Genomic DNA, 26576 nt, shown 5'->3' with positions numbered 1-26576 from the left:
TCAAAAACTCAGATGAATTAGCAGGTGGCTACAGATTTCCTATGTCCGATAGTTACAGTAGCAGAAGAGTGAAGGATTAAAACAGTTAATAACAATTCCATGAACAGAACTATTCAATTCAATTCAGTGTATTTTGTATAGGCCAACATTACAAATCACAAATTTGTCTCAGAGGGCTTAGAAAGGTTATAGAACCTATAGAAAGGTTCAGCTTCAGTCTTGTTCTCCTTAAATTAAATCCTCAGGGGGATGCGGGGGTATTAGTGGTATCCTTAAGTAAAGGGGCCAGTTGGTCAATAATGAATCCCCTCATTTACTGAAGATCTAAAATGGGCAAAGCTTGCACTTTGGAACAGTCTAACTGGTGCTATGGTGCTGAGCGAGATAAATCAGTGGCTGGGAGAGAAATCAAATGGATTTGAGATATTCAATTGACTCCAGTAGCTGTGGGATTCTAGTCCAGAAAGTGTGGCTCTAGCTATTAATATTGTCTTAACCAAACCTTCTAAAGAACGATAACAAAATGAACACACGCAGAAAGCCCCTCCATCGGTGAAATAAGACATTTCGTGTATAGAGTTGTGTTTGACATGCTTACATTTTGTTGTCGTTTGACTTTCATCTCTCACCGCGAAGCAAGAGAAGACCTAGAGGGTGAGAACAGGAAGCGAGCGAATAGGATCGAATGCGGAGGCTTTTAATCCAGACTGGAATGTGGCCCACTGGGTGTGATGATTATGTCAACACCACTGATAAATGGCCGTCTGAAGGGCCTTTCTGTGGCAGTCTGTCGCTTTAAAACATGGCTCTGCTTCAACTAGATTGGATTTACCGGAAGAATCGGGATGATCGTGTCGGAAAAGCAGGGGTTTGGGAAATTGTCTGTTGCATCTTTCCAAAAAGAAATGTATTTCGAGGAAAGACCAGGACTCGGACACTAACAACGCAGTAAATGAAGAATTTTCACAGATTTTATCTGTGAGGTCACACTTGTACTCGTTCAGACCTTCAATTGGTCACTTTGAATAACTTTATCTTTGTCTCGTTTCACTGCCTGTAACCTAATTAAATTCAGCCGTAGCATTCCCCTCTCCGTCACTCACCCTTCACCTTGTTTTTGACGTGTCTTCTTCTTCTCTCTCTGTCTCTCTCTTCCAGGACACGGTGGGGTGAACCAGCTCGGAGGCGTGTTTGTGAACGGCCGGCCCCTCCCGGACGTGGTCCGGCAGCGAATAGTGGAACTCGCCCACCAAGGGGTCCGGCCCTGCGACATCTCACGCCAGCTGCGAGTCAGCCACGGGTGTGTCAGCAAGATACTGGGCAGGTAAACGTGGCCGAGGTGTATAAACGTGGCGGCTTTACAGATCTGACGCCATCTTTGGGGGGGGGGGGGGAAATCTTTGAAGTAGGACAGCTACAAGTCTAAATCCGGTTCATGTTTTTTGGTTTTTATTGTTGGCTTCAGGTTCAGTGTTGGCTTAGCATGTGTCAAACTGACGCCCCTGTAAGGTCACACTGACTCATTTCGTGTCCATTCTGCCATTTCTTTGACTCCCTCTTCTTCTCCCTTATTTCTTTCTTTTTGCCCCTTTAACCTTCCTCTCCCCTCTCTGTATCCTGTAGTTCTCTCCGACCCTTCTCAATATTTCTGTGTCTCTCCTCTACCCCCCCCCCCCCCTCCCCTTTTTCCTCTCTCTCTCTCTCTTTGCCTTTTTAAAGCTAAAATTTGAGACTAAATCCCTGCTCGTTCCGTCCCCAGGAGAAGAAAGGGGGACAAAAGGGAAAAGATTCATCACTTTTTTGGGAATTAGCATCAAAATGAAAGTGGCACCATATTTCTGACCCCCCCCCCAAAAAAAAACGAAGTGAGATGGAGAAAGGGAGAAAGACAAGAACACAATCAAAAAGGGGAAAGGCGTGTTAAAGAAGAAGAGTGCGGGGGGGGGGGGGAAGGGGTGAGAGACAGAGAGACCATTTGAGGGGACGGAGGGGAAGGATTAGCTACAGCGACCCTCAGCTATATCAAAAAAAATGTGTTGCTCATTGTTCTCCCTTGCCTCTCTCTCTCTGTCTCTGTCTTCCTCTCTCTATCTTCCTCTCTCTCTCCCCCTGTCCTGGCCGTTCAACTCACTGAAGCGTTACCGTGAGGGGGGGGGGAAGGGATCGAGGGATGGAAGGAGGGAGGGAGGGTTGTTTTATCCTCTCCTCTCTGTCTCTCTGGTGCCAGCAGAACAAAACCACCAACTCTACCTCTCCGTGTGTGTGGGTGTGTGCGTGTGTGTGTGTGTGTGTGTGTGTGTGTGTGTGTGTGCGTTAGCTCATCGTTGTGCGGATATCAATAACCACGCTCGTTTATTCACCGATGATTCAGCTGTGAATAATTTAAATAGTTTTCCATTTGGAAATAGATTTTTTTGTTTGTTTTTCCTTTAGCTGTGTTTGTACTCCAGCTGTGAACGGTCAACGTGTGCAACACACACACACACACACACACACACACACACACACACACACACACACACACACAAAGGGAGACAAGGAAGCGCACATTTACAGGAGCACACATCTTCACAGAAGGGATAACTCTACCGTACAGCGGTGGAGAGAGAGAGAGAGACAGAGAGCAGGTTTAAGACTGACTGACAGCTTGCATCCACACACAGCATCCCCCTTTCTCTGCAAGCTCTGTAGCACATTTGCTGTCCTACCCCCCCCCTGCACCCATGCCCCTTCTGCATGCAAATACATTCATGAAATAGCCATGGTGGACACGAAATGCCTGAATCTGTGTGCGTGTGTTTGTGTGTGTGTGTGTGTGTGTGTGTGTGTGTGTGTGTGTGTGTGTGCCACCCTCTTCTCTGTCACAATGTGAAACTACCAAAGAAAAAAACGGCACGAGTCAGACATCATGAATATTTTTGGCGTCACGTTCAGTTTCACTGTTATCCAGCTGTTGGTTCTAATGACCGCGAGGAGGTCGGTTTCACATGTTATAAGTAGAGAAGGGACTGCCACACGTTGAAGGCTGATTTGTAGTTTCACTGACATGACGTCAACATTTTGACATCATGGCCTCTGTTGGTCTGCGTAGAGCACCATGTGTAAAACAATCAGTTTTTAGTCTCTCCCCTCCAATGAAGGCCCTGTGAGGTTACCAATAATTAAAGGCATTGAATGTATGTAATGTTACTAAAGAGCGCCTGAGTCTGAGGGTTGAAGATGTCTTTTTGCGAGGAATACCCAAGCAAAGGCATTCAAAAAAGTCTTGAAAGTAGTCAATGAAACTAAAAGGCTGAATAGAGCTAACAGCAGAGACAAATAGAGCCACTTGTTATAGAATAGAGTCCTAAATGTGGCAAGAGTCACCAGTGTCAGTGTCCTATTGTCAAAATATCTGTTATGTGGCTTTTGTAATATTTGCAATATTTCTTAGTCTTTGTCAAATTTAGTAACGCAAAAGTCAGGTACGTAGTCACGTCGACCCGCTCTTTTCCAAAACCTGAGTGGTTTTGTTGCCTAAACCTAACTTCCTGTCAAGGTGGAAGTTTATTTTGCACGTAAAGAGCGGATACTGACATGCTGTCTCTGAAACGTGCAAATCTGACGCTAGAAGGGGAAACAACACTGACCAAGCTGCGTTATTTCACACTTTCATATGAACATTGAAAGAGTCATTCAGTTGAATATAAGAAGCGGGAAGGTCGAGGAGCCGGGAGGGGAGGGAGCTCAGACTGGTGTCACGAGTGCACCAAATCTGAAGCCAAACTTAGTTCCCAAACTAATGCCCTATTTGCCTCTGTTTGAGTGACTTTTGCTATAAACGACAGTACCCAGCGGTTCTACAAACTGTAAATTAGTGACCAAAGATTTAGGAACCACGGACAAAGTGGATAACAATTAGAACGGCATTACTAACCATGTAAACCCTCTCGTATTTTAAGTGGGATTTGATCAACTTTTGCACAATCATCTCCATTGATAAAAAAAGGTCAAAATAAGAGGACCAACGTCAATTGATCAAGTCACACTATCGTGAATGTTTAAACGTCTTTGCTTCATGATTCTTACATGTTGCTTTGCTTTTTTTTAAATTTTATTTATCCCATTTTTGATCTTCGAGATGACACATTTTTTAAGTTTGAATTCACTGAATCGACCTCCCGCAGCTTCTATCCAACACTTCCTCTGTAAATGCGACAATCTTTGTGACTAACGCGAGCCTCTTCTGCGCTCTGATTTGGCAGGTACTACGAGACGGGCAGCATCCGCCCCGGGGTCATCGGAGGATCCAAACCAAAGGTTGCTACTCCCAAAGTGGTCGACAAGATCGCAGATTACAAACGCCAAAACCCCACCATGTTTGCCTGGGAGATCCGCGACCGGCTCCTGGCAGAGAGAGTGTGCGACAACGACAGCGTCCCCAGCGTCAGCTCCATCAACAGGTATACGTTCTGTTTGAGTATCAACTTTATAGCAACAGGTACTGAGAGTAGGTAGAGCTCAGAGCAATATAATATGGTGTGTTCTATGTGTGTGTGTGTGTGTGTGCGTGTGTGTGTGTGTGGAAAAGAGAATAGCAAAGAGGCCCCAGTCTCCATATGCATGAAGTGGCTGCAGCTCAGTGGTTCAACACGATGGTACAATGACAACCCTTTCCCCTGAGCATAGAGGCAGAGAGAGAGGGAGAGGGAGAAATAGAGAGAGGGAGAGAGGGATGGTGAAATAAGAGAGAGGAGTGAGCAAAGGAGGCAGACAAAAGGGAGGGAAGGTGTGCGAGAGTAAGGACGGACAGAGAGACACAAAAGGAAAGGAGAGAAAGGGAGAGGGAAGGAGAGGAGAGGACATGAGAGGGGAGGAAAAAGGGGGAGGAAAAGGAAAAAGAAAGGAAAGGAAAGAGGAAGGAAAAAGGCTTGCATGAGCAGCCAAGCAGGAAGTGTGAGGCCCCTCTGCCATGTCAGCCTGCCTCAGCCACTTCACACACACACACACACACACACACACACACACACACACACACACACACACACACACACACCATTTAGCTCCCACGATGGTCATGTTCTCTCTGTCACTCAGCAGAATCCTCACACGCACACACACACACACACACACACACACACACACACACACACACACACACAAACGGCCACTTCACACGCACACACTAATATCTCCTCTCTCTCCTCCTGCAGGATCATTCGGACAAAGGTGCAGCAGCCGCCCGGCCAAACCGGCTCAGTGTCGGCTCACAACTTAGGTAGGTCCGCCGCAACAAAAATCCCGTTTCCAACTGTCAAAGCACATTTTAACAGCGGAGCCGTTGTTGAGTGAATCTCTCAGGGGCCTGAGTGCAGCGTGCGGAACAACGAAACGTATTTAAAATTCTGAACCTTAACCTGGAGTGAAACGTCGTGGGCCACAAAGGTCTTTGCTCGAATGTTTCAATCAAGATGAGGAGTAAAGTAAAGGTAGTTACTGTAACGGGAGGTAGAGTGTGTTTGGTAAATTTGTGGGTTATTAACCTCTTAAAGGGGAGAGTTGACAGCCGCGTCTAGCTTAATGCCCCCAAAAAACAAGTATCATAAGCACTGAAATGTCTGCTGATGGAGATCATGATTGAGCATTTACAGTATGTTCCCAAATTCTCCTTCATACCAAGGCTGGATTACTAACCCGGACAAAGTGTGCAACTGCCCCGAGGCCTCCCTTCAGGGGGCTACAAAGGCCCACATTTATTATGTGGTTTGGTATGTGTTCATTGGATTAATTGCACATTTGTTGGGGAATATGCACGGCTAAACCACACAATGAAACAAAGTGACAGAGGCCTCAAAGCAGGTTCCGAATCATGACTGATCTTGTCTACGGCACACGTCCTTCCTAAATGAGAAACAAAAGATCACAAACGGCAAATTATTTTTGCGGGGTTAATTCGGCTATGTTTTATTTGGCCAGTTTGAGGTGGATTGCAAGTATGTTTGAGTAAATAAGCAAAAAAACGATGTTTGTACAAGTGAAATTAATATTCCTCATCAAAAGACCCTTGACACATTAACACGGTTTGACTGTTCATTTGTAGTTTCTAATCATGTTACAGGCCGAAGCAATATATCGCTTACAGCTATAACTGAAACGTTATTTCCCTTTACTCTATCTCAGAGTACAAATAAATATGAGAGCCTCCCTCCCTCTCCCTCCCTCCCTCCCTCACTTCGCCCTGCAGTGGATTGTGTTTCGGTGTCTCTCATATCTTCATAATCGCACATTGTCTATTAATCTAAATTAATTTCACACACACTGCTCCCTGACTCCTGCCTTTTACACACATTTAGCACACACACACACACACACACACACATGCACACACACACACACACACACACACACGCACACACACGCATACACACCTAGATGCACCAAGACACACACACACACGCTTACAGATTACACAGATAAATGGGTCCCACTCCGAGGCGGAAAATTGAACATTTGGATTTGCGGAATAAAAGCGTTACGTCTGATAAAAAAAAAGAGTGAAAGAAAGAGAAAGGAAAATCAGATAATTGAAGTGCTAAATCAAGTGATGGGAAAAGGAGGGATATGCATTCATTATACTCTCCTTGTCGTTAGCGAAGGAGTAACGGCTGGAAGGGACCTTGATCCTCTGGTTTATCGTTTCTTTTTTTTACATTCCCTTTTCGGTCTTGTCTTTCTGTGTTTGGGGGGTCTGCTGGGAGAGAGGATTAGGATGTCTGTCTCCACACCTTTCTGTCCCTCCTGGGATACCGTACTGTCACTCAACCCCATGTCCGCTTACACGGGCACAGATAAGGGACCAAGGAATGAGTGACTGTATGTTTCCGTGTGTGCGTGTGTTTGTGTCTGCCTGCAGAATGTGTGTATGTGTGTGTGTCTCAATGAAGCGGTGAAAAGTATGCCGCTTTGTCGCCCAGCGAGGAACTTGTCTCCCGCGGGGGGGGGAGATTAGAGGGAGAGACAACGAGGGGCAACACACAGACTCCTGTCCTTTGTGGCTTTTTTTTCTTCGCATTTTTGTTGAGTTTAGGGAGAGAAATATAGGATTTCACGCAGCTTTTTGTGTCTGTGAATGTATCACAACTAACGGAATCAAGAAATGGGAAAGTTGCACTTTGAGTAAGAAGAACAATACATTTGTTGCATAATTTCACTACAAGGTTCAGGGTCATGCAGTATGATTTTATTCATCTGTTTAACATCATATGTTGGAACTACTCTTTCTTTAAGATGCTTTTATATAGCACAGATGAAGAAGTGCTATTGGCTAATGGTGACCTTTATTATATATGAGCCCTAAATAAGGTGCGTTACAGTAGCAGCACCAGCCGCACGTGTATTTATCCCTCCTCTACAAAAGTCCAGCATGAATTCCTTGAAATGAACAAAAGCTGACCCAGTTTATCTCGGCTGCAATACTATTTATTACAATCTGTTTGAATTTTGAGAATTATATTAAGAATTGTAATGATCACTTTCATAATTACTTAGGTGAGCAGTGTATATGTATATTTTTTTAATGAGATGAGATGTTACATTCAAATTTAAAGGGTTTAGTCCGACAGAACCGGTATCTGGGTTCACCGATATGGTGTAGTTCCAAAAAGTGGAAGATGGTCTATTTATATAAATATGCATGTGATACTGTTTTGAGAACATGAGGTCTTCAGCTTTCAGAATCCGTAAACCAACTGTATGTTGCCCAAACTACGTCTTATTACAAAGTATTTTATCAATAAAGTCGTACAAATATCACCTCCTGAGAGTTGATTACCTCGTAATCTCAAGATAACAAAGTTTGTTTTCTCAAGATGAGAAAAAAAAAAACTTGTGATCTCGAGATAACTGCAAAAGAAAATACAAAGATTGCTTGTACGGCAGTTCTCGGCTTCCGTATATTTGGTGACGCTGGGAACTAAAAATCCCGATTTTCTAAATGTCCTCAAAACACACAATGTTTACTATTAACGGGGGAACGCAGCAGTCACACACATTTTACAACCACAGAGACGTAAATCTACGTTCTTGCCAAAATATTTAACCATGTTACATGTTGTTTTACAGTAAAGATTGGGCCGATGGGAAGTCACAGCATCTTAGTCAAGTTTGATTGACTTGCACTGGCTGTTTGTAGCTGCGGGGGCTGTATGCGGGGGCACCCACACCAACAAGCCTTATGTCATTGTTTTCAGCTTGCTTAGATGAATAACTTCAAAAAAGCACTGCGGGCGCTGGCAGTCTCCATTTATCTGCCTGTATATCATGGAGCTTTTCATTCATTGTGATTATTACTATTTCAATGTTTTTGGAGGATTTATGTTATTTGTAACATGGCTGTTTTTTTTGTTCATTGCATCCATGCTCCATTCACACTGGAATGTTAATAGAAATATACTTACTTATACTGGATTCATACTCCTTAGCTTCTTGCCTTTCAACAGAGACCAGATATATGCATATAAGCCTTATGGTCGAGGAGCTATGCCTGATACATTTGGGTACCTGATATTATTTTCAGCCGTTTTTCCGAGGAACAGAGCTTAGGAGGTTAAAGTGTGATATAATCTAAAACGATATGTGATTATTCTTCCACCCTACTTGTATTTTTTCCCCAATACATAATTGTATGGTCATGTGGTCTGTCTGCAGTGTCGTCCGTGGCGGCCACACAAGTGTCGTCAGTGACCAACGACTCAGCCGGCTCCTCGTACTCCATCAGTGGCATTCTTGGTATCAGCTCAGCCGCTGACGTGGGCAAGAGGAAGAGGGACGAAGGTGAGCAAAAAGAATATGTGTGTAGTTGTTTACCTCGCCTGCCTCCGCCTGGTTGTATTTGAATTTTTCTTAATGGTAATGGCATTTTTCAAGTGCACAATATACATAAACGATACGTACAGCCTCAGAACCCCCTCCGTTCCCTCCCAACACGGAGAGCCCAGATGGAAAGAACTCGGATCAATGACAGATGTGTGTCAGTGTGTGTGCAGGTGCAGTATGGGAGTTCTAAACCAAACATCTTCATTCAGAAACCCCCCTATTTGTTTACTGGAGGTGCTTCACCGGAGAGCTACCTGAGAAGTCAGTTTATGCATGCACTATCGATCATATACTCTGTCACACCGGATCAATGCTGGATGCATGTTAATGGAGGCTGTGTGCACATGAGGGGGGTAAGGGCTGTAGGTATATTTGTGTGTGCGCATACATGTGTGCATGCTCGTTGGTGTGTATGTGGCAGTGTCAGTGGCATTAAAAAGCCATCAAACAGACAGTCTCCTACGGTAAATGAGACAGGACCAGATGTCGGAGCGAGGGGGGTGGTGACAGAACGCCACTGGGGGCTATTTCTCGCTCTCTGTCTCTAACACACAAATATACAGTATGGGGTCCTTTTCCCACTGCTGATGAATTTCCAAAACATTCCAGCAGGTTCCAGGATGAATCCCAGGTGCACCTTGAGCGTTCGACATGCTCGGATACGGCCCACATACCTATCAGCAGAGCCCAAAGACTTTAGGCCCACACACACACACACACACACACACACACACACACACACACACACACACACACACACACACACACACACACACGGTAACTAATAGTTGTACACATGTTGGATCAAAGTTTATCTTGTTTTGTGTCCTCAATAATTGTGAGTTTGCTATGTACATAAAAAGAAAAAGTATAAACGCCACAAATTGATGAAAAAAAAGTTTTTGCCGAGTGCATCATTTGTTGCTGCTCCACCAAAAAGACCAAAAATCTGATCAGATCCGTGCGGACCCATACGGTCACAGTAACCTTCCTCAAATTGATTCATGAAATAAACTTAAATGCCATTTTTCCTTTTCCACCATTCGTCTGGAGCTCTTTTGATCACGTCATCTTGTTGCACTCTCTCCGCCCCGGCAATGGTTTCATGTCACCTGATTGGAGAATTCATCAGCTGTTTCTTTCAAAGCACCCAAGTTCTTTTGCAGATTTTCTGGATATTTAATTTAAATTTGCACAGAAATTGGATGGAAACGTGTGGCTCCAGAGCCCTTTACAGTATGTCATGTTTAATACTGACCTACAGTTGTCCTTTCCTCTGACCTTTCATAGGATGAAAAGCACACGGTGTTACATTAGTAATGGCTCAATTTAGGATTTCTTTGTTCTTCGTGGTTATTATTCCTCAGTACTATTAGTTGCTTTGCTTCTCTAGCTATAACAATTCACTTTTCTTTTGAAGCCATATTTCATTGGCGAGAATAATACGAGTCACGTATACTTAAACACATGTATCCCACTCTATTACGTGTGCTCTGATGTCCGCAGCTCAGACACTGTGGTTGAATCTGCAGCTGAAGCCGAAGCTCTGTTATCTAATTAGCGGCATTATTGTTCCACTTTGTTCTCTGTGTGCATGACGTGCTGCACCATGTGCTACATGTGTGGTCTGTCTCTGGTTTTTACTACGACTGGACCTCGCATTTCACAACTCCTATCGGAAAATACTGCATCAATCCCCCTTTCACTGAAGCATCCACAGAGTGTTGTGTCGCTCCGCGTCACGTTTCAGCCCCTGTGTTTTTTTTTCTTAATCTGCAGTGTTTTCCGTGGCAGAGGTCTGCACGGTCGGCTCTGTGGTCTAATTAACAGCATTGCTAATCACAGCTTCCATTAGAGCAGCCCCCGCTGGATAATGACACACGCGCGCAGCACGGGGCGACAGGGGGGAACAGCATGCGCTGACATGGACAGACAAACACATACACAAATACACAGTGATGCAAGCTTCTCACACAAACACACACACGCCCAAATGCTTGTCGGTACGAGCGTTTGTACACAGGAGGAAAGAGACGTACACAAGTCACGCACAAGGCCAACCATCACACAGCCTTCTCACGCTGACGTTGTTATATCTATTGCTCAGTCCATGTGAATATGAGACATTATGCAGCAATGAGACAGTTACAGTGTCTTTGATGTGCATCAGACAAGGTTCAGACCTCGACTTAACATGTTTCCCAAAAACTAAATCTGGAACAAAAAAGTAAAAGAATGCAGAAGAATCACTTTGGGGAATTGCCTTTTTGTCAGTCCATCGGTTGAAAATAAAAATGTTGACGTGTCATAACAGCAGGAAAGGCACAACAGTTGCCATTCATTTTAAATGGACTTGCATTTATATCCGACCACTCACCGCGCTTTATACCAGACACACATTCATACACTGATGGCAGAGGCCATATGTTGCCATACAAGGTGCCAAACTCTAATGCTCCTTCACACACACACTCACTCACGCACCAATGGCAGCGGAGGAGCTGGGGATCGCTCTTCCTCAGAGCCACATTAATGATATTAATGATGGCCGAATACCATTGAGCTGTTCCTGTTGCGTGACCCTGATATAGTGCACAATGGTTCACTGGCATGGCTTCATTGGACACTTGAATGGAACTGAGCTATCGTTATAGTGTTATTTGTGCCACCTGTGCTCTACCTGTGCTCCCTGCTGTGAAGTTAAAATGTCTTTTTAGAGGCCCACCCAACAGAAATGAAGCGCAGGAAAATTGCATCTGTTTCCTCTTATGAACTCAAAGTGTTCATATGGTAATATATATATATTATATATATATATAAATTATCAATACGAAAATATATATATATATATATTATTGTTAAACGAAGCGTTGGATTCAAGCCATATAGTGCCCTCGAGTATAAAATCATAATCATATCACATGACATCGTATCATGTATACAGTATATATATATATGAACATGTGTGCAGGAAAGCTTTTATTTCTGCTGTAACGTACAAGCATAGAAATGGCAGCTGCGTAAGTGATGGGAACACAGCAAGGCGGGATCATGGCATGTGTGTGTATGTGTGTGTGTCGGGCAGGAGGAGTGTGTGGGGGTAAAGCCCTGCGGTGACCTGTGCCCCCAGCCAAAGAGAGGGGAAGTGGGGGGTGACTGAGGGCGAAATGTAGATGAATGGGAGTGAATGGAAGAACTTGACTTGTGGGGCCAAAAGGGGACTATTGTATCTTAACCTATTCTCTTAGGCTGTGTGCGTGTGTGTGTGTGTGTGTGTTTCTGTGTGTGTGTGTGTGCGCGCATGCGTGTGTATCCAACATGGATACGAGGTTCAGTACAGGTGGGCCTGTTAAGAGAGGGCATGTTTCTTTCCTTGAGTGAAAAGTATACTCATGTATGCCCACAACAAAAAGCTCCCTTTTGCACGAGGAAGAAATATTTTTACCCAGAATGCCAAGATGACCTCTTACCCCCTTGTGCATCCACTGTGACATGCAGCAGCTTACCAGATAAAAGACGCTGGGGGTTAAGCAAAGGATGGAGGACGGAGGAGAGGCGGGAGGGGAGCTCCGCCCTTCACCCTGAGTTCCTCCCCCCCCCCCCCCCCCAGCCCCCACCCAAACTTTGATCTCTGGAGTTTAGATGGGGCACAGACACACACACACACACACACACACACACACACACACACACACACACACACACACACAAGCACGCACAGGCATGCACAGGCTGGGGCTGTGAGGTCAGACTTACGACCCTTGTCCTATCAGTATGATAATCTATGTCAAGTGCAAAAAGATGCACACTGGTGGTGTCCTACCCCCTGCAGACAGACACACACACACTCACACGCACACTCAAACAGGTGACAACCCATCTAACTCTCTGAGGTATTTGGATTTAATAATTCAACTGTTCCTGGGTTGTCGGAAGAAAATGGCAAAGGCAGGCAGAGGGAGAGAGAGTGAATCGAGAGGGAGAGGGAGAGGGAGAGAGAGAGAGAGAGAGAGCAAAAGAGGGAGACAGAGAAGGCGGAAGAGAGAGGAAAAAGGCAGAGAAGAGAGAACAATAAGGGCTCATTGTTTGTTTTGTTCTGCTCTGAAAAAGAGGGAAGAGAAGCGCTTCCCTTCTGAGACTGACTCACAGAGATAGAGGCAGCTGTGAGTGTGAGTGTGTGTGTGTGTGTGTGTGTGTGTGTGTGTGTGTGTGTGTGTGTGTGTGTGTGTGTGTGTGTGTGTGTGTGTGTGTGTGTGTGTGTGCGTGTATCCGACAGTGAATAGGATTTAACCCGTCACGGCAATGAGTTTCTTTACCCATCCATGGACACAATGAGACCAGCCGGATATCAAGCTACCCGACCCACCCACACACACACACACACACACACACACACACACACACACACACACACACACACACACACACACACACACACACATACACACACACACATAGAGGCACACACACATTCATTAGACGAATGGACAATATTGATTATCATAAGTAAAAGCTTTGTTCTTACTGCTAGATTACCGTGGCTTCTGTCGTGTCCTTCGTTCCCTGTATGTCCTTTGCCGGTGCTCCGTGGAGACAGACTCGGGTCAGTCTTACAGTGTGTATTCAGGTGTGTGTGTGTGTGTGTGTGTGTGTGCTTGTATTTGTGTGCGACAGCGAGAAAGCAGAAAGCAATAAGCCGGCTGAAATGGTGCCATCAGAGCTACATGATTGATCAATTGAATTCCATCATGGGGACTGGCCGGTGGGATTAAATGGGTCGCCGTGGGTTACCAGGCTAAAGCATCATACTGGCTTTATCTCCCCCCTGATTGGTCTGTCACCAAGAGACCTGGACCATACACTCACACTGCTCCCAGCATCTGCGTGTGTGAGAGAGACTATATGGTCGAGAAAGAGAGATTATGATCAAGCAGTGTGTTTGTGAGCGAGTGGGTGAAAGAGGTTTTGTGTACTGAAAAGGTACGGTGAGGTTTTGTGAGTTATGGAGCACTGTGTGAGTGTGAGGTTTGTTTTTGTTAGCAGCTAGATACGGTTTCATGATTTGAGGTTTGCTAGACGTCTTTGGAGTGAACTGAAAAACACCCTTTGTGCCAATGACATCAACTCTCAGAGGTTACCACTAAAACTGGGAAAATACAGTTTGCAACCAGTAATCAGTCGTATTTTACAGCTGAGGAATTGTAGATTCTAATCTACCATTTAAAGGATGATTCTCCATTATTACAACTTGGGTCTTATTATCATAGTTTTGGACATTAATCCTCTTGATAATATTAATATTGCACAGGACAAGTAGTTTGTAAGATGTGGGTACGATGGGTAAAGACATATGAGCAGTCAGATGATAATACAGGTTGGTTTGCCAACTACAGAAAACTAAAGCAAATGATTCATTTAGCACAGAAACTGCCTGATGGCCCCTTTCTTTCTCAACCTTGACCCAATGTACTTGTCATAGTTGAGCGCACACATGCATCTCCTGTGCAATGGAGCGATTATCACTGACACGTCAGGTGTGCTCTTTAAGTTTTACCTCCAAATGAACGATTTAGAGAATCTGTTTTAACGGTTGTTGTTAGCTTGTTTACATCCTGTCCAACCTTCAGACCGCTCAACCTCATTGCTGAACAAAAATGTTAAATATTAGAAAATGTTGCAAAAAGCTATGGAAAGAATGTGGTTCAGGCAAATTAACTGTGGTAAGAATTCAACTAACTAATTAACTAACTAATTTATTTAATTAAATTAAATGTATTGAACTGACTCAAGTGATGTCACTTGAGTCAGCGTAGGTTGTGGTTGCTGACTAAAAGTTTATCAATTTAAAATAATCAGGGGGTTGGAAAGAAGTGAGCTCACCAGACAATATCTCTGGTTCTGCTGTGATTTTGATCTTTTAAAAATGTTTTTAAACTGTCCATCCCGTCCAATGCTAAATTGGTAAAGTACTCCTTCATGAATAAGGAAAGATAGTAAGACCCAACTTGTTAAGCAAATGATGATACCAGTCATAATAGCAGTACCATTACAGTTAGAGAAGTTTTGATAATGCTTGGTACTGGGTTATTCAGGTGGATACCTTAAAGTTATTGAGTACCGATACCCAGCCCTATCTTTAATGTCCAATGTGGCAATATGCCCTAAAGCCTTAGTTTGAGTTTGTTTATCTTTTTCTTTCTGTCTTTCTACATCACTCTTTGTTTTTTCTTTGGGATCACAGTCTGGCACAAATGGATCTGTATTCTCTGTCCAAATGGGAAAAAAACATTATATATTTGAAGCCCCTTCCCCCTCTCCACCTGTCTGTCATATCACTCCCTCTGCCACCGGACACACACTCTCTCTTACACACACACACACACACCAAACACACAGTGACCCCCAGGACTAAAATAGGCTCTCAGGAGCGGTTTGGAGTGATGAATTGGCTCTATAGCGGGGGATTTTCACCCTCATCCCCTTTTTCTCTTTATCTTTTTTCTCTGGTTCTCTCTTTTCTAATCATTTGTGGGCCGCGACTCTTCAGAGTTCTTATAATTGTCTCGTTCAGTCCCTCAGCCTCGCAATAACTGCAGGATACGAGAGCTCACAGTCTAATACTGATACCGTAGCAATATATATTTGTGTCTGTGTGTGTGTGTGTGTGTGTGTGTGTGTGTGTGTGTGTATGGGCGATACGACACGAGGGACGGAGAAGGTGTGTATATATGAGAGGCGAGGGTGTACTTTTGAGAGATCAAGAATGAGAGACGGCGTATGCTTGGTAATGGATTGCATTTGTATAGCATTTTCTCTGAGTCTCCACAATCTACAAAGTCCTAAATCAGCTCACTGGGGTTCATTTGAGTCTATGCTTTGCTCAAACTTCAGCCTCCACATCTGCCTCGGCGATTTGTTTTATCAACCCATCACTGTTTGCATCGTCTGTGCCTGCTTTTCTCCCTCCGTTATGCACGCCAGACTCCCGAAACCCTCTTTAAACCTCTTCTCTATCTCCCGCCATACAACTCCTCTAACCTCACTCCTCTCTCTCGGTTGCAGGTTTGCAGGAGTCACCGCTGGCCAACGGGCACGGCCACGGTGGGCGGGACTTCCTCAGGAAGCAGATGAGAGGGGAGCTGTTCTCTCCGCAGCAGATCGAGGTATTGGACCGCCTGTTTGAGAGACCCTGTCCAATCCAGTCCGGCTCTGACCTCTATGTGAGCCCTAACTTTGGCAAGGTAAGGGCGTGGCACCATGCAGGCTCTGGGCTGAGGCTGAGTTTGGGAGCAGGTTGAGGGGTCATCAGGACCGGGAAAAGCATGACTAATGCAGGAGCCTCACATCAACACACGCAGGCTTTAAGACTGACTTACATACACCAACAGGTACACAACAAATCTTGGTGATCCTAAATGCTTGTCTCTGCTTTTAGCTAACAGCCTGTCCTGCCTGCTATGCCTTGCCTTGCCATGTCATGTCAAACCTGAAGAAATCAGTCAGATTGCATAATTAAATACTAATTACACCTCCGACATAATGCAGAGTCATTGGATTCATTCTAATAGATTTTTTTTCTGGTTCTTTTCTGTTTTTTTTCACGGAGCGCTCTGAAAATGTCAGCATCAAGTTGTGTTTCGCCGTCAGTCTGACAGACCGGCGTGAGCTCCCTGTGGTCTGATCAGCACTGTGATGGCTGCAGCAGAGACCCAGTCAGGCCTATTGATGTTCCTATAATCCAGATACACTGCAGGGGTTAATGAGCATATTGACCCGTCTCTTGCTGTGACCTCACTTCCTGCTGCTTGGGGACGAGGGACGAAGGAGCTCTGGGAATGTGCTGCGTGCGTGTGTGTGTGTGTGTGTGTGTGTGTGTGTGTGTGTTTGCACGGGAGGGGAGGGGGAAGATTTTTGTCTTAATGTTGCATCTAAATTGACCTCCCGCCCTTTCTCAGCAGTTTAGTTCATGTAAACCTCAGCGGAATAGGCAGGTGTAAGTAGCACGCGGAATAACAAAATGACAACAAGCTAGCATTTGTATTCTCTCTGCCTTTTTCTCTCTTACCTCTAATCTGCAGCCCTGCGGTCAACATTAAGGGAGTATTCTTTAAAGATGTCCCTGCTTCAGGTTTATTTATTCAGCCAACGTCAAGGGCAAGAGGACAAACACACACAAGAGGAGTGGTAGTATATGGAGCCACATGCAGGCTACAGCCTTAGACCTCTGGGGCAGTTTGGCTTTTTAGCCCATTCACTTCCCTCCAACTGACACGGGGCGTGGAGTGGCACAGGGCGAGAGGTCGACAGGGATTGGCTCTAGTAGCTCTATAGACTGCAACTCAAGACTATAATACCCATGATTCATAGGTCAGTGTCCCCTATGAGCCCCGGTCAAGCCACTGGGGTCGGGCACAGGAGCTTTAAACTGCGGGTCGCCCCTGGGGGTCAAACTGGCTTTAGGGATGCTGCATTGTGATTACAAAGAGGCGCACACACACACACATGAATTGCCATCGCTATCTGTCCCTCTACCTCCGCTTCCTTCTCTCATCCTGTCTAGTCGACCACCCCTTAACCCCCCCACCCCCCCTTTTTTCCCAGCTTGTATTTCCCAGAGGGAATGATTGACAGTCATACCCTTAACACTGACACCCTGACAGCTACAGCTCAGCCGCTGTGATCTGTGTGAGGTGTGTGTGTCTGTGTGTGTGTGTGAGGCGGTGCTGGCGGGGTTATGGTCAACGAAGGTCATGTTGTGTTGTGACTGACATTCATGAAAGATGCCTGGTCTATACTCAGGCCCCGCTGTCTATGATGTCTTTGACGTGAGGTTGTGAGTGTGTGTGTGTGTGTGTGTGTGTGTGTGTGTGTGTGTGTGTGTGAAAAAGAAAAGGACAGAGCGCAAGCAAGTAAGAGAGAAACAGAAGTGCAAGTGGCTCTATTACAGGTGCCAACAGTATATTATAGTGGTATACTAATATACTGTAATTTCAGCGGTCATTTCAACCTCCTCGTTATCTTCTTGCACTGAAACACGAGCCTCATTTATTATTTCTTCTTCCCTACTCGTCATCCCACTTGAGGAGATAAAAAAAGTAAAATTGCTCACGTTCCTCACAAGCAAATCTTGTTTTATCCGTCACCATTCTTCGCTGCTGTTAGTCCCAGACCTTTTCTTTAGCTTTCCTCCCTAACTAGCCAAACCTTTTATCTCATCTCCCTCTCCGGCTCTTGTTCCCCCTCTCTCCCTAGTAGTCTATTAAGCCCCACTATTAATTTGTGTGTGTGTGCTCGCGCTCGTACGTGTGTCTGCATGTGTGCCTGTCAGGGAGAGTTCATTTGAATTTCCCTTCAATCACTTCCTATTACCCAGGTGATAAATCAGCAATGGCTGACGGAGCCAATGCTGCCCTGGGTCCAAATGCCCACCCCAGCACCAACCAGTCTGCCTGCACTGGGATGGAGCAAGAAAAAGAGAAAGTCCTTGTTGGTCTTTCCATCCAAAAAGTTTAAAAAGAAGCAGAGATGTCAAAGGTGATCTCTTCTGAAGGATGGAGATGGTTAAACTGGTCAAAAAAGACCGACAGACTCATAATGCACGCTAGTACGGTTTAAGTGCCCTACGCCCGATCTATTCGTAAGTGTAAATCTTTCAAAGCAGGTCACAGATGTATAGTTTTATTTTCATTTTTTAAGTTTGGTCAATTCCTAAAACAACAGAGCACTGCAGTTTTTGACAAACATTATTTATACAGGAGGAGAATGTGTATTTGTTGGGGACTATTTTCAGTAGTGGATGAATACACATTTTGTACTCTAGTGAGTATTACCGATAGCAAGACAATGCATGTAGGATTGACTCAAAATATATTACATGGTCATTGCATCATGTCATCATTTGATTTGCGCATCAGCTGATGTTTTTGTCATAGGTGCTTCCACTGAGAATGTGAACAATAAGCTGGGAAAAAGCGACACCGTTTTTTTTGGAGCAAGGCCGATTCTTCTGATCAACCACTCACATTGTGCTGAATGGACAAATTTAAAATGTACACTGTCTATAATGTACAACAACACAGAAGCTCTGTGGTCCGAACCAAGACAGTAAACTTTATTCCTCCTTTCAACCTTGAAGAAAGCAGCAGACCACATCAAACCTTTCCGTTCTTAACTTTCACAATAAAAGCCGTAGAAATGATCGCTGCGTAACTGTTTACCAGAAGCAAATTCACAACAGATCATTTTGCTAAAAGGAAACTCCATAAAGGAGCTTACAGTAGCTTAGGCTACGCACCAGTGTACCTCAGACGCTGCTCTGGGTCAGTATGATCCTGGTAGTTGGTCCTTTTAGCCTTTTATTGAAAAAAGTGTTTGCAAATTCACATCGCTGCCGGTATGAATAGTTTGGATGCGTAATATTGGCAGGCGAGTACTTCACATTTTCGTGTCGCTATTTGAACACACAGTCAGACTTTGGCCTCACAGACAACACTTGTTAGTAGAATCAATTAATGGTTTCAGTTTTATTATGAGAAGAAAAATATTGAATATCACCAGCCTTCTCCTTATCCTTTGTGTCACTGAAATGTATTCACTAGTATATGGCAAAATTCAATAGGCCTTAACCACCAATACAATATTATTAAAGTTCAGAATTTAAAACAATAAATTATACATGAACTAGAAATGTTAGCCCGATTAGTCATTCAAAACGTATGAACTTCTACAGCCTCTCCCCAGAGTTGAGGTCCATCTGGCTCGTCTGGAAATGAATACCCTCCCCACTGCTGCCATGCTCAGTTTGAGCGCAGATGAATTCTTTCCCCACAATCCTTGTCTCAGTTTGTGGGCCTCTGAGGGAATTGTATTTGTTTATAGCCAAGCCCTTTTCCATCAGGAGTACACAAGACAATGTGGAGGGAGAGAGAGAGAGAGAGAGAGAGAGAGAGAGAGAGAGAAATGGAGAAATCGGGAGCTATTTGGGGAATGGAGAGAAAGGGAAATACTATTATGCAAATGATGCAAGCAAACGGGACCAGTCTCTCTGAGTGTGTGTGTGTGTAAGAGGGTCGATTAGGGCTCATCTGTTATTGATGTGAAATTTGGACCAAACCATTACCTTCCCAGATCTGAGTCAGTGGACCAACCTCCTCCTATGTGTGAGTGACGGGGATGAGAGAGAGAAAACTACAGCCGCACACTGTAATGTTGAGATATGTAGTCATTTTCCATTGTTGGGATGTAACTTGTTAGCTCAGCACCTTTTTGTTGCTGATGGAGAATATAAGGAAGCGGACAGCAAGAACAAGCCAATGCGTTAATTAATAAAAACACAAGGTGTGTGATGGCTTATCAAACGCCAAAACACTGCACAGCGCTTTATAACACTATTGGGAGTGTTCATGCGATAAAGAGTACAAATACGCTGCTGGAGTTACAAAGTAGTAATACAGGATTTGTGCGCTTGCTTACAACTTTGCAGGATGATGTCGCATTACGTTGCAGAGAAGCCAGTTCAAACCTTTAAACGGATGAGCTCTCTGCACACTGTGTCAAGGCAGAGCTAATGTTGGTCTGTTTCCCAAAAGAAACCTGTTTTCTGTTTTTCTTTACACATTTCTTTCTATCCTCCATGAATTTATTAAACAGCTCCCATCTTTCCCCAAGTCTTACATGCAGTGATAAGCTTGTCAGCTAATCTTTTTGACTAAACATTTGGGTATTTAGGCCAAAGCTATTTTAGTATATTTTTAGTCAATAAAAACTTTTGAAACTTTAGTCATCAGATTATATTAAACATTTTAGTAGATCTAGTCCAGCCAAAATATCACCTTGTTCCTTTTTCCCATGCCCTGTTGTTGTTTGTTGTGTTTCGATTCAACTGGCAAAAGAATTCACAGCAAACTTTTGAAATGTTGCAAAAAAGAAATGTGAATCAGAGGTTGGCGGTAAAGGCCACGCTTTACAAATGGCTGTAATCCGCAATTAAACAGAGTAGAGGTTAGCAAACAGGGAAACAAAACAAGTTGCCATGGCCATCTAACCATCTACGAGAGAAAAATGGAATGAGGTCTTCAGGAATCAGTTTCAATTAGGCGAGTTTTAATTGTTCTTTCATGTCAGCTAGTGTTGGCAATCTTTCATGCTGTCCGGAAAAAATGATGAGCATTCGCACGGTATGGGTAATCCGAGAAGACAGCCGAAACATCACAACGTCATGTACGTTAATGGGATTTAAGTCTCTACGTTTTAACACAAAGGTGTTTCCAAAATTCATTTAGTGCACCAACTCTTTTTGGCCAAAGGCGAAGACAATCTCAAGGGAGAGTAAAAACAGTTTTGCGCAACTGCGAACATTTTACCAAATTTTGCCGTTTCCATACAGCTTTTGTATTTACTTATTATGTACCTTTGGGCTATTGTTAACTTCACCCTAAGCAAGTTACTTACTCCGAGTCTTCCAGACTATGCTCATTCTGTGCTGGCGTAGTCGCATGCCGTAAAGGAAACTGAACCACTGCATTGAGAAAAAAGTCATTTACTTTTTGAAAGAAAAAGATTTTAGTTTCGTCTTTTTTCTGTCAAAAAGATTGCATGTTGATGTCGTGGCAGTTAGCATTTAATGTCATCGTCTCATCATCGTCTCGTCTTAGTCATGAAACAAAAGGTTTTTGACGAACATATTTAGTCACAGTTTTCATTAACGAAATGAATACTGCTTGCATCCATTCCTTCACCCTTCTCTCTGCCTGTGACTTCCTGCCCCGGGTCCAGCTCCCCCTGCCACCTTTCCATGTAACCCTCCATCCTGCCCTGTACGTACAACTCCCCCCTCCACCACTCCCCACCCCCTCAAACCCCAGCCCCTCCGCAGCTGCGTCCCTCCCCCTCTGATGAGGGCTGATGGCGCTGTATGAGCGGTGGAATTGACAACATTTACGGGGCCGAATGAGAATGATCCATCTTCCTTAGTGGGCCTGTCACCCCACTGGCCAAACTTCATCATGGCCAATTACCACGGCAGACCCCGTTCTCCTGTGCCGCTGCTGCTGCCTGGCCCCCATCTACATGGCTACATGGACACATTAGACACCATTATAATAAGACAGAGGGCGGCCAAGATGGGGGAGGAGGAGGGGTGCAGGGATAGCATGTATGATTGGGTGAACGAAGAAAAAAACTACAGGTGTGATGTGTGAAGTGGGGGAGAGAGGGGCGTTAAGAGAGAAAAGACGGCTTAAAAATGTGTCGGAACTGTAAAGAGAGAGAGAGAGAGAGAGAGAGAGAGAGAGAGAGAGAGAGAAAGAGAGAGAGGGGTGTGTGTGTTGTGTAGTGTACTGGGTAAGCTCTTATTTGGCAGGTCACAGTCCAGTGGTTGTGTTGTGTGTTGACGAGCACAGGGGTGTTTAAGAGGTCAGTGAGCACAAACACACGCCTACACTTACGCCTGCACACACACACACACACACAGATGCAGAGGTATTAAAAGGGTCAGTGCAAAACTCTCACCTCGTCACCTAAAGGAAATTCTGATTGATGTCATTAGTGTACCCTCGCACACACACACACACACACACACACACACACACACACACACACACACAGAAAAAAGAGGAGTGGATCCAGTTCATGAGGGAAAGTAGAACATGTTTTCTGTCGGTTTGTGCCCAAATTAAGTCGTTGCCACTGTGGAAGTAAGTCACAAGAATTTTGTGATCACTTAACTTAGAGAAAAGACAAACTACATCGACACCGACTAGATCTTTGAGCTAAATTCAACAATTCAAATAAGCAAAAGGATTTACTGTTTACACCACTAGTGTGAGCGCCCCACTTTTGTGCAGCTCTTTGGCTGTGATCATAGACTGTACATAAGAAGTGGACGCAGACACCTTGACTTCATTCATTGGTTTGTGGACTGCTGTTTTGAAGCCACGAGTTTGGCATTTTTGCTATTTATGCAAGAGGCTGCCAGTCCATGGGCACTGATCCCGACCCCTATGCGACACTGAAGAGGCGTGTCAGCCAAGACAGCCCAACAGTGTCCAGCGCCTTCAGCATCTCAGGGCGGATCTCATCCACCCCCAGCGCCTTGCCACCAAGGAGCTTTTTGACTACCTTAGCGACCTCTGCCAGGCATATGGGTGAGCCCCCCATGTCTTCAGGCGCTGCCTCCTCTGCAGAGGACATGTTGGTCGGGTTTAGGAGTTCCTCAAAGTGCTCTTTCCACCGCCCGACGATGTCCTCCGTCCGGGTCAACAGTCCCCCCCCCTGCTGAGAACAGCCTGGGGTAGGCCCTGACAATTAACTTTCATGAACTGAAAACAAACTGTGAAAGGGTTGAAGTTCTAAGATGAACACACAGACAACTCCCAGACTGAACAACGCAGTGGTAACGACCTGTCAATCACAAGGTAGCCCCGCCCTAAAGCATACCCTGCTTTATGGTCTCTTTGACTCTAAATGGACCATAACTTTTTAAATGAACATCATGCTGTATTGAAGAAGACTTGAAACTATAGAGATTGAGACCATAAACTAGTAGTAGGGTCATTTTCCCATAGACTTCTTTACCATATGACCCAGGAGGCCGGTGTTTGTGTCCCATGTGAAACCAAATTCAATGTTCTTCTAAATTAGGTGGGCTACGTGGGAGGTCACATAAAGTCCAAACCATGATTATCCTTTCCTTAACCTTATAGTTTTGTTGCCTAAACATTAAATTGTTTCCGCCACATTATGGGTTGTTAAGAGGTTGCTGTCATTTCATGTATTTCTGTGGGATCACGTTGCAATAAACACACACACGCACACACAGGCAGGTAATTTTCCCATCATGAGAGTAGCAGCCTTGAGAATCGGTGGTTAATCTATATATAGTTGGTCATCAGTGTCGACAGCATCACTCTAAATCACCACACACACACACACACATACACAGATGAGGTGGAGAGATGAGGATGGATGGGTCATGGCTCGGTGTTCGGGTCAGACACAGGTGAGCGGACAGTTTCAATTATCCATCTATCTGTCTGCATTTTGGGTTAGTGATAGAGAAGGCTAACCAGGTTGTTATAGATGCATGATCCCGCTTCATCCAAAGGTCATGATCTTCATTGTACTGCAGACAATAGATGTTATATTTAGTCATTTATTTTGCATGACTTATATTTTTAGCGTTTTGTAATGTGTTTTTTTATTTTTTCCTAAATTTGTGGTTTAAGTATGGCACACGTGAAATCAGTTACCACGAAATAAATTATCCTTTAAAAATCCTTTAACAAGTTGAATAAAGAACGTCTTTATTATCTTCTACTTGCAAAGATTTGACAGTTTCATTCTCCGTATGATGAACCAAATTATACTATTATGTTTGTTTTTTCAAACATGCATTTTGACTCATTTTGATTTGAACTGTAACTTCAAGCTTTTACTTTTTAAAGCTTCTCAAGAGAGTTTGCACGGAGAATAAAAATACACAGCTAGACAACAAGCAAGATATTGCTCTGTCGCTTCTGTCTCCTCTTCTCTATAGGTTTTTACCTTCTGTAGAGTGTGTATGTGTGTGTGCACGTGTGTGTGCGTGTGTGTTGAGTGCACTGGGAGACTGTGCGTACGTGTGCTGAGATGATCACAGTTCTTATTGTTGTTGGTATCTGGGGAGACAAGAGGCTTTGTGTTAGCCATGGTCCATGCGATGCCACAGTGTGAGTGTGTGTGTGTGTGTGTGTGTGTGTGTGCGAGGGTGAGAGAGATGAAGAGAAAGAGGGAGCTGATCCTGTGGTTATAGACTGTTGGACTTAGTTGTACAGTAAATCCCTGTCTTTGTAAACAGATCAATAAACTCTCAACTGGAGGTGTGTTTCTGTATGTTTCTCTCTCTCTGTGTGTGTGTGTGTGTCTGTGTGTGTGTGTAAAGCTTCTTTACTATGACGGAGGGGCTGCATGTTGGAAAATGTAGGAGGATATCACAACCGGATTGATCACATCCGTGAGCAACAGCGCTGCAGTATATTCACGTTGTATGGAACAGAAAACCTCATGATTTGTTCTGCTCTATTCTTTTCTCTCTCCACTTCCTGTCTCGGCCCAGACGTCCGATTACTCGGCCATGGCCTCGCTAGCCGGCGGACTGGATGAGATGAAGAACAGCTTGGCCAATCCCGGTGCAGGGGCGGAGTTAGGTGCCAGCGTGTCGGGTCCACAGTCCTATTCACTCGTCCCAGGTAAGAAAGACGCCCGACCAATATTTGCACTCTGAATTAGACTTTTTGTTACCTGATTAAAAACTAAATGTAATTATATATAAGAAACGAAAGACGTATTTTCAACGTTTTTCTTTATATTGTTTTAGATTTTGGCAACACACCTGAGTCTGCATACATTACTTTGTAACCAAATCATATTGCACAGTTCTAGTGTGAATTTTAAGCCTTTTATTTTATAATAAAAAAATATTTTTGTATAAGTCTGTTTTATGCCCAGTGCATATCAGTAAAACACAGAAAGTTTAGAACCATAAAAGCAACATCCAGCTGTACGAAGGATTATATAAATGTTTTGATTCACAGTGAATCCAACAATACAATAAGCTTCATTTTGCAAAACAACAACAACAACAAAGAGTCTGATTTTAGGTGAGAATATTAAATCTCAAGCCTCCATTTAGGGAAGCTATGCTACAAAATAATGATAGGATGCAAGTTTGCAGCTAATTGAATCTATTGGGACTGGTGTGATACATTTTGTTGCTCTGGCTGTGGGATCACAACTAATTCCACATCAATATGCAAGAGACAATTTACTCATAAATCCACTGGAAAAACTCCAGCCTTTACTGCACAGGTCTGCACAGTCATTCACATTCCAAACACACTGCAGCCGAACGCCTTTTAAGTCTACCTCAGCAGCTACATGGACTCTAAGTGATTGAACCTGTTTAAAGACATCAGTGCTTTGGATCTCATGAGAGGCGAGAAGCCCAGAGGAAAGGAGTAAAAGAAAGGCGGAACGACGGAGGGAAAGTGAGAGTCTCATCTCTCCCTCCGTCTCCATTTAAGGGGCGCCCGGGAGAGGCAGTGGTTAATTAAGAGCAGACCTGGGAGCACTTGGCAAAGGCTTCGACCGTTCCCATCTATAATGAGGGGAATCATAGAGCTGGGAATTTGGGATATCTGGGAATGGGCTCTTTTTTTTGTGCCCTTTGAAACCGCCGAGGAATATTACCTGCCCAAGTCGAGAGAGAGAGAGAGAGAGAGAGAGAGAGAGAGAGAGAGAGAGAGAGAGAGAGAGAGAGAGAGAGAGAGAGAGAGAGAGAGAGAGAGAGAGAGAGAGGAAAAGGGAAAGAGATAAAAAAAAAAGAATTCCATTTCTGCCTATGCATGCAAACACACACATTCATATTCACACACACACACACACAGCTTCTTAATAGTATGCATGCTTTCCATGCCGGCTTTTTTCCTCAGAATAGAGCTCCCTCTAGGGGATCAGACGTCTGCGTGTTCGATGCAATGCTATTGCACCCTTGACGTGCCGATACTCTGGACACGCGCTGTGGAGCAACATTTACACATTCAATCCTTCCTTTCTGAGGCCTTTCCAAATCTGAATCTGAATCAAGACATTTTTTTTTCGCTTTACCCTGAACTCCACGCAGTCCACTCCAGTGCAAAGGGACACACGGTACACCCTTGGTTCCCTCCAGGTTTGACATATGTTGC

The 26576-nt window shown here is 44.3% G+C and overlaps 1 protein-coding gene across 1 annotated transcript in view; it reads left to right on the top strand.

Moving 5' to 3' along the window:
- The window catches only part of pax5 (paired box 5), a gene marked incomplete at its 3' end in the record, with an annotated part of 64787 nt that overhangs the window by 28360 nt on the left and 9851 nt on the right, over positions 1–26576 (top strand). The window contains exons 4-9 of the mRNA XM_079158751.1: positions 1159–1324; positions 4245–4442; positions 5193–5257; positions 8686–8811; positions 15916–16094; positions 24947–25079. Coding sequence (XP_079014877.1) covers positions 1159–1324; positions 4245–4442; positions 5193–5257; positions 8686–8811; positions 15916–16094; positions 24947–25079 — 867 coding nt within the window. The remainder of the gene's footprint in view (positions 1–1158; positions 1325–4244; positions 4443–5192; positions 5258–8685; positions 8812–15915; positions 16095–24946; positions 25080–26576) is intronic.

This window comes from Pholis gunnellus (genome assembly GCF_910591455.1).
Source record: "Pholis gunnellus genome assembly, chromosome: 5".
NCBI lineage: Eukaryota > Metazoa > Chordata > Actinopteri > Perciformes > Pholidae > Pholis > Pholis gunnellus.
Note: the sequence above shows the minus strand (reverse complement) of the source record. Positions and strands in the feature narration are given on the sequence as shown.